The 8,825-nt window shown below is 50.6% G+C and overlaps 1 protein-coding gene across 1 annotated transcript in view; it reads right to left on the bottom strand.

Annotated features, from left to right (window-relative positions):
- Positions 1 to 5,663: 5,663 nt before the first annotated feature.
- POLA1 (DNA polymerase alpha 1, catalytic subunit) overlaps positions 5,664 to 8,825 on the bottom strand; it is a 183,874-nt gene continuing 180,712 nt past the window's right edge. Inside the window, exon 11 of the mRNA XM_080795324.1 lies at positions 5,664 to 6,948. Coding sequence (XP_080651450.1) covers positions 6,806 to 6,948 — 143 coding nt within the window. The 3' untranslated portion in view covers positions 5,664 to 6,805. The remainder of the gene's footprint in view (positions 6,949 to 8,825) is intronic.

Raw genomic sequence — 8,825 nt, 5'->3', positions numbered from 1 at the left:
TGCCGCGCTCGGGCCCGGGTGTCCTCGGCTCGCCCCCCACCCCCACCCCCCGCCCGCCCGGGCGCTGAAATCCGGAGCCCCCGCCTGCTGGGAACTTTGGGCTTCGGGGCCGAGGCCGCTTTCCGGCCCTGGGCCGTCGGGTGGGGCCACCGCCGCCGAGCCCGGGCTCGGACTCACAAGGGCGGAGCTCGAAAGCAGAAGCCCGGCCTGGGGCCAGGAGGAGCGGGCCCTCCCACCACCTCTTTTCAGCCACTGCGGCCACACACCCCTTTCTCGAGTTTAGCAGGCCCGGCGGGAACTTTCTAGGACGTCCCCTCGCGATCTGAGTGCCTCAAACCTCCAGGCTCCACGGGATCTCCCGGTGTGAGGGCCCCTTTCCTGGGGTGGGCAGGGTTACTCTGGAGTTGGAGGTGGGGACAGGAGAGGGCAGGAGAAGAGGGAGTGAGGGAAAGGCTTTTTTTTTTTTTTTTTTTTTTTTTTTTTGGTGGTCAATATCAATTTTCCCTCGATTTTGGCTTTTTGTTTAGGCACGGCTTTTTTTCCTCTCCAGACTGCCAGTTGGATGTTATACGAGAAACAGTACCATTCTTCCTGTTAATGAACTCTTTTTTAAGTCATTTTTTCTCATTTGACCCTTCCATGGAGCAGAAGCAAATTGCGTGAAATTACCTCCAAGGATTACATTTATTACTGGCCAATGAGAACCCCTTGCCTTGTTTTACAAACTCTTAATCCTATGTCATTCTGATGCCACAAACAAGCCCGGTCCTGGGCCTCCTATTCTTTCAACTTTCCCCAGCTGGAGGGACCTCATTCTGCACTTAATATTCCCCATAAATATCACACGCTAAAGACCCCCTGACTTCCAGCAAGTCCACATTAAACATGTGACATGTCACGCATGACAAACTCTGAGTATCTTTTCAAAGCAGCATTAAAAGCAAAGAAACCAATTTTCTTCTCCTTCCAAACCTCCCCAAGTGCTGAATGATGGGGATTGGAAAGAGCCACTGGAGCGTACTTAGGGGGATTTTATGAGATTTTCCAGAATGATTTAATCTTATTGTGAGCATTATTAATGAATGGCAACCCAATTTGGCCCCAATATCTGGGAATGCAGTCACAATGCTGGGAGCGGCTGACCACCCCCCCCCCCAACCTTAAGCAAACCTCTTCCATCCTGGAGGAGGACATGCTGAACCCAGGGGAGTTCAGAAGAGCCCCTGCGATGGGGGCATGGCTGTCCCCTGTCACACCCAGGGCAGAATGCCCCACCACCTGCTTTCCCAGGGCCACCCCTACAGAATCCTGGGATGAGGGGTGATTGGGAGACTCTGTGGGAAGGGTGAGAGGAAGGGGAATGTTAACTTGCTACATTTTCAGACAGGCTAGCCGGATATGGATAAGGCCCTGGAAGGAAAGGCAAGAAGGGATTAAGATTGCCATAATATTATCAGAAGGTGCCCCTGTGTTCTTCTGTCACCAACCACCCATGGCCTGGAACGCGGACGGTTGGGGTGGGGATCCTAGGTTTGTGGTGGGGAAGACGGAAGTTAGGTGAATTAGAGAGAGGGACTATTGGAGAAGGTTTGGGACTTGAAACTCAGACTTCAGCTAAAGTCACCAGTATTGGCCCCAGCCAGTTTCCCATTTTTTCCCCCTCCTATTAGCCCTAATTGGGGCAAACATTTATTACTGTTGTTTTGGATTTGTACAACCCAGAGACAAGGCACCCGTAGATCTCCTTTTCGTATCATTTTGAGTGTAGAGGTCTTACTGGATTAGAAGAGGGGGTCGATGTTAGAGGGAAGAAAAATATACACGGGTTCATTGAGCTTGCATTTAGAGGGCAAAAAATGTGTACGTGAGCATGTGTGCATGTGTATACACAACAGTGTGTGTGTGGATGAAGGGGGTCTTTAACGGGGCCTAAGAGGGTATTTTGGAACCCTGAGTCCCATGGAGGAACTGCGTATTTCACTGCCAGTGGCAGGCTGGCTGGGGGTGGGGAGTAGGAAACCCGCTACCTGCCAGGGTGGGGGGGGGCATTTTTCAAAGGAAAAAGTTGTGTTGTCTCTGGACGTTATTAACGGTCCACTTTGAAGTATACATTTTTTCCTTTAAAGAAAAGGGAGCGATTACCAGTTATACATTACGAAATGTCATTCAGTCATTTTTATTCAATTCTCCGGAAATCTTCGTAAAAGCCTGAATCATACTTCTGCAAGCAGCAATTTTGTTAATCCAGGGGGTTATTACTCTGGGCCCTTATTAGGTTCTACACCACTGCCAAGCAATCCTATAACCCTCTCAAAAGAAGTTTACCTCCCTGTTATAAAACCAGTAGTGGTATTTATACTGTGCAATAATTAGTGTATTACTTGAATCCACTAACACGTTCATTTTATCTCCGCACAAAACCTCTAGTCTGCTTATAGAAAGCTTGTGCCTCCTTTGGTGCTGGTAAAGTGGTGAAAGAGTGAATTGAAGGCTGGTTGCACTTTCTCCTTTTGCCTCGCCTTAATTCCCATCTCTTTTTGCTCTCATCCAATTAGCACAGTGTATTAAGCGGTTTATCATCTCATAGTCAGCTATTGAGAGAAACAAGGCGAGCACTTTGCAATAGAACCTGCGCTCCTTTGACACCCTCAGGTACTTACATATTCCACTGTGCTATGAATAATAGAGGAAGAATGGAGCGCTAATTCCCTCATCAAAGAATGCCTTGTCTGCTGCTTTGCTCAACAACACCATTCTGATCAAAAGAAAAGCAATAAAGCTTAGCATAACAAAACGAAACCTACTTATTAGCTTAGTGGTTAAATTAATGCAGAGCCGCTGCTATTCAAAACCAAGGTTTGAAAACAGCCTCCAACAACCTGATAATGCTGCCTTCGGGATGAAGGAATTTTAATCTGAAATTTGAGGCTGGCTCAGATGAGTTAATCTATTAAACTGCTATAAGGAAGCTCCACGGCAAAGCGTTCAATTAAGAAATATTTAGGTGAGGGGAGAGAGAATGAGGGAGACAGAGAGAGATAGAGAGAGAGACAGAGACAGAGAGAGGGAGAGGAGGGAGGGAGGGAAAAGCAAGGTGGCTTTAAGTTTGGGATGGGAGCACGGAATGGAGGGGCTGGGGGAGTCTGACCAGAGGGTCTGGGGCTTGGTGTGTTTTTCTTAAGACCCTGACACAAGATTGGGAGGTGTGTTTCTGGAGTTTCCTTTATCTTTGCGTCTCCTGCCAAACGAATTTAAATGCTGTGTTGGAAAAGGCATGTTGATGTGTGCGTGTGTTGGAGGTTAAGAGGTGGGGATGGGCACGAGAAGGGGGCGGTGGCGAAGGGCAGTGAATTCATCCCCGTTCCACATCCCCTCCCGAACCCCCATCTGGGAACTTTGATAAGCCCCCAAGTCTTGGGGGAAGAGTCACAAGATTAACTCCGTCTGTTTCCTGGACAAATTAAAATCTTGAGCATGATCTCTGAAGGTTTTTCGACTTCTGGCCTCCCTTCTGCCCCCTCTAAATGAAGGAGAGCTGACGGGTAGCCAGCGGTGTCCCAGGCAGATGTGCACCCTGTGGGCAGATCCTACTGCTTCTGTTCAATGGGAGAGGTGCCCTTCTCGGAGGTGTGGGACCCTGAGAGGAGCAGGGTGCTTTTAGGGTACCATTTCCCAACTGACCCAGATAAAAGTCAGCCCAGAGGTTTAGTCGGGCCCAGTGTTCAAAATTTTATTTAAAAAAAATTGGTTGCCAAGGCTTCGAAATTGAGCCTCTCTACGGAATATCGGGATTTCTGGCTTCTCTTGAAAACCGGATCACGGGGCCACCCTGGGCTCCAGGCCTTCCAGCACCACCGAGTACCCTCTGCCCTCTTTGGACAGGACGTGCCCACTCTGGTCCACCACAGTCCCTGCCATTCTGGCGTGTGAGCCCGGCTCGTTTCAGCTGCTGTGTTAGCATTGAGCTTAAGATCCTTGCCCAGCAGCCTGTGGTGGAGACATGTAGGTAGGCTCCCCCTTGCAAAGAGGTGGGTGGCATTTCTGCACCCATCCCACCCACTGCCCTACCAACTGACAAAAATCAAGGGGTAGAAAACTTTCTCAGAGAAGAGTGAGTGCTAGTGAAAAGTGAGTGCTTCTCCAGTGTTCTAATAGAGTCACTGGAATTCTTTTTTTTTTTTTTTAAAGAAGATTTTATTTATTTATTTGAGAGATCGCAAGTAGGCAGAGAGGCAGGCAGAGAGAGAGGAGGAAGCGGGCTCCCTGCTGAGTGGAGAGCCCGATGTGGGGCTTGATCCCAGGACTCTGGGATCATGCCCTGAGCCGAAGGCAGAGGGTTTAACCCACTGAGCCACCCAGGCGCCCTGTTTGAGTCACTGGAATTCTTAATCAAAGTTGCAGTTTTGATTTTCTGTAAAATTCTGGACTCTCTCTGTGCCTCCCAGAAAAGCCCCTCCACTAACCTGGAGTTCCACATCTGAACGGGAAAGCATCTATGGCGGGGCGCCTGGCTGGCTCAGTGGGTTAAGTGGCTGCCTTTGTCGCGGCTTGGGTCATGATCCCTGGGGGTCCTGGGATCCAGCAGCAGCAACCGCGCCCCACCCCCAGGCTGGGCTCCCTGTTCAGCGGGGAGCCTGCTTCTCCCTCTCCCTCTGTCCCTTCACCCACTTGTTCTTTCTCTCTCTCAAGTGAATGGATAAAATCTTTTGAGAGAGAGAGAGAGAGAGGGAGAGAGAGAGAGAGAGAGAGGAAGCATCTATGGCTCCATTAGCTATTCTTGGGCCTGGGCCATGCTGGCTCTAACTTTCTCTAGCCTTGCTACAGAAGCAGGTCCTGCCCTCATGGTGCTTGCCAGCTAGATGCAGAGACAAGAAACAGAGCAGTAAGAAGTTATTTGAGCGTCTTGGAGTTTCTTGATGACCCAGTTCAGGATAACTCTCTATTTTTATTTACCATAACCCCAGGTTCCAGAAACCAAGGAAGATATGCCTTCTCTTCAGAAAGCAGCGTGGAGGCATGGGCTCCAGAAACACACACTGGAGAGCCATCTCCAGAACCTTATGTGACAGAAACAATGAAGACCACACTTACTCCCCCCACTTTGCCGAAGCAATGTGGCTGCTCCCATTTGTGACAGGCTGTGGAGCCTGAGGTGCCAAGGCATTCACTAATTAAGCGAAGGGGGCCTACACCCAAAGTGTCTCTGCTTGGAACCTCTGTCTCTTATACAGAGGACAAAGTGAGGGAGAGGAAAGAGAAAGCAAAGCAAGACAGAAGATGGTATCATCTCCACTGTTCTCACAAGGGGATTCACTAGTGTCTGTGCTGAGCGACCTTTCTCCTGTGAGAGGCCTTTCTCCCAAGAGCCACTGGGTCTCGTTCTCCAAAAATAGATACCACTGGGCTCTTGGCTTAGCTCTCTGGCTGTCCAAGTCAGCAAAGCACATGAGAAACCTTACTTCATCTCTTAAATGACCCGAGGTCCACAGGAATTCTCCCAAATGCTACTCGGAACATTTGGACATACATCACTTGGGCATCTCAGACCTGATTTCGAACCGGGCTGAGGTTTGGGAAGGGGATGGCCTCCAGTCATCCCTTACTCCTGGCTGCCACCTCTAGCCAACATTTTGCACCTGATAAAGATTCACTGCAACTGCTTTCCTTTCAGAAAACTTTATTTAAGCAGGGGACGGGGAGAGGGGATGGAAGCACAACAGGTTTTTTCTTGTAGAAAAACAGGTAGACATTTTAAAAAATATATAGCACAGTGTACAGGGGAAATAGATTCTGTTAGTATAATCTCACAAATACTGTAAGAATGGAAAGACTGCTATATTGAAATACATTTGGCTTCTGGCAAAGAGGCACCACTGTGAAGAAATGAAAGGGGAAAAAAAAAAAAGCAAAACAGAAAAAACCAAAACAGCACCGGGGCTAATTAGCCAAATCTCCTCCCAATTTCTTCTGAACACAACACAATGATCCTTTCCCCAACCTCTACACATTTTAAAGGAAATGTTATAGGATATCAAATTATTTTAAATGTGTTTTCCTACTATATAAACCTTACCTGGACTTTCTACTTAAGGGGGAAAAGAAGGAATGTGAGTGTAAAACACCTGCCCAGTACGGGTGTGCACGTGCAGCTCTGGGCCAGTTGAATAAACAAGTAAGCTCTGTTTAATCTATTTAGTCAACGCAAGGCTTCTCCATCTCCCCCCTCGGCTACCTATATAAAAGACAAGACTGAAAAGGACAGCCACTCCTGGAGCCAGCGGCTGGGGCAACAGTTGGGTTCAGACTGGGTTTAATTGGCGTGTGAAAAGGCAAAATGTTAGCGGTCCTACCAGGCTTCATAAATCTCTCTCTCTCTCTGGGGGCATCTCTGCTGAAGGCCCTGGGGCAAAGCCTGGGGTCCCCTGCATTCCAGCCACTCTCAATTAATTTCTCGTCCCTCACCAGCCCCTCCCCTCGAAATCCAGTCCTAAATACGAAGCGGCCAGCTCTTCAGCCACTTTGCTGTGGGCTCTAGGCTGTGTTTCAGTACTGGGGGTCATACTACGACAGGAAGGCTCTTCCGATGTGCTCCGATGCTTGGCAGGCGAATGACTGTTGCGGTCCCCGGTCTCCCTGTCCCTGTCAGTAATGCCCCTCCCAAGCCCTATGCGCACAAACAGGAGATGAGGTGGTCCTAAAGGAGACGTGATGGCCGAGAAGCAGGTAGGGTCTGGCGGAGGTGGTGCAGTGGCCAGGAAGCCGGGCGTCTGTCTTCACCCACCCAGGCTGCCCTTCTGGGGTGCCCTCACGGCCTCACGGCACAGTCAGCGAAGAGTTTGCTGAGGTTCACTTCCGAGTAGCCACTTCGGGCCAAGAACTGCTCTGCAGTGTTCTTGAGTTTTTGGTAGTCCTGACGAACTTTGGGGGTAAAAAACTTCTTCCACTTATCTAAAAAGAAATAAAAATAAAAGGTTTACAAGTCTCAGAGGTAGCGTCTTTAAAGATCATTGAGTATTTACTGGTCAAGCACTAGAGAAGAGGGCGCGGATTCGGTTTGCAGTTCCGTGTCTCAGATGTCCTCATGGTCCCGTGGCTGGTCTACACCCGGGGCCAGTCCCATGCAGGGGGTGGGTGAGACCCCTAGATTCCTCTGTGGGAGCCTTTCTTCCTCTGCCCTGCCTGCCACTGCTCACCACCTAGCTGACACAGCGCCCTGTGGGACAGGCAGGGTCCCGCTCTAGTGATGCTAGCCGCAGGTGCAGGCCGGGCTGCGGCCGCCAAGGTGAAGCCCACCCGCGGCCAGGACTCCCACGGCGCTGTCCAGCACATGCGCGCAACCGTGTGCGAGGTATGGACGCGGGAGGAAGGACTTTGTCTTGAAGGAAGCCAGAGCCTCCTGGAGCTAAGTCCCTGGAGCAGCTGGGCCTAGTTGGCTTTCAGGCCCTTCGGTCTGTGTCCCTCTGCAACACAAAACGCCTCTGTTGACAGAGGTAAGGGGTAGGCTGTCCAGAGAGCACCTGTCCATTGGTAAGATTCCTTCTTCTTCTTTGTCCACACTGTATGCCTGTGAACTCTGGGTATGCAGCGGCCGGTCCTCTGTCTCCTGCCGCTGTTACCCATTCATCTCTGGCCTTCCCATTCTGAGAAGGGCTCTACCAGCCAGAGAGGAGAGGCTTCCTTTCCTTCCCCAGAGCCTGCTACCTCTGCCCTTGGTTCGTTTAAAGGAGCAGTAAGGGCTGAGACACTGAGGTCTGATCTTTTGAGGATAAGGGTGATCCCTAGGGGAGGCGCCCTTGCCCGGATGCTTTAGATGACACAGTTTTAGTTCAGAGTTGCGCAGGAACCCCGTAAGGTGTTTGGAAAGGCCGACTTTTATTTAGTTATTTATTTTGGATCCCCATTTGCTGGCTGAAGGTGGGAGGTTAAGTCACTCGCCCCGGGTCACACAGCTGGAAATCTGGGATGAAGGAATGCAAGCCCAGGTATCCAGAAGCCCGAGTCCACACTGGGGAGGACAGGCTCACCTGTGCGCCGCCCTCACCCTACCCTGCGTGCCGGCACCCAGAATGAGACGCGCAGGCCCCCAGATGCTGGCCTGTGCCAAGTCAGGCTGCCCAGTGCCCCGGAATAGGAAAGTATCGGGAAGGAAACACGGAAGGGAGTGCACATCGACCACAAAAAGAAAAACCCCACTGCAACAACAGAGCAACACTGAAATCTACAAAACACCCAGAAAACTAAAGCTGGGTCTCCAGATTTTTGTTCCTTAGCTACAAGTTCGCATTTGTTCTCTGCAACCTTTTCTAAATTACATCAATTGCCTTTCAAGAAACAACAACAAGAAGTTTTGTGGAGAGGATTTAAATGCCCAATGGGGGTGGAAAAAGAGGGGCGAGGAGCAAGCTAGAGAGGGAGGCACCGGCAGCCGACTACAGAAAGACACTTTGAAAGTTCTAATTATCGGAGTCTGGGAATCTGCCACAATGGCCCCGAGCGGTGGTGGCGGCCGCCTCCCCGCAGGCCAGAGCGGCTGCCCGCACCCCGTGCATGTGAATGACACACGCGCAGGTGCTGACTGGGGCGCACATTTCAAGAGCCGCCGGAATCCGGGGCAGGGGAGGAAGGGAGAGGGCCTCGCTCCTGATGTGTTTACCTCCTCTGCTGATGGGATATTGACTTTTCCCACCAGGTTGGTTAGAAAGGGGACTATTTACGCTGCCACACAGCAGAGTTAGAATGACAACCAGCGTCACTCGGTGCTCTTCTTTGGAAAAGATGAGTGTGACCGCCAGCATATCCCATAGCCGGTCAATACAGCCAAGGCA

This window comes from Martes martes, assembly GCF_963455335.1.
Source record: "Martes martes genome assembly, chromosome: X".
Lineage (NCBI taxonomy): Eukaryota > Metazoa > Chordata > Mammalia > Carnivora > Mustelidae > Martes > Martes martes.
The sequence above is the reverse complement of the archived record's forward strand: the minus strand, read 5'-3'. Positions and strand labels throughout refer to the sequence as shown.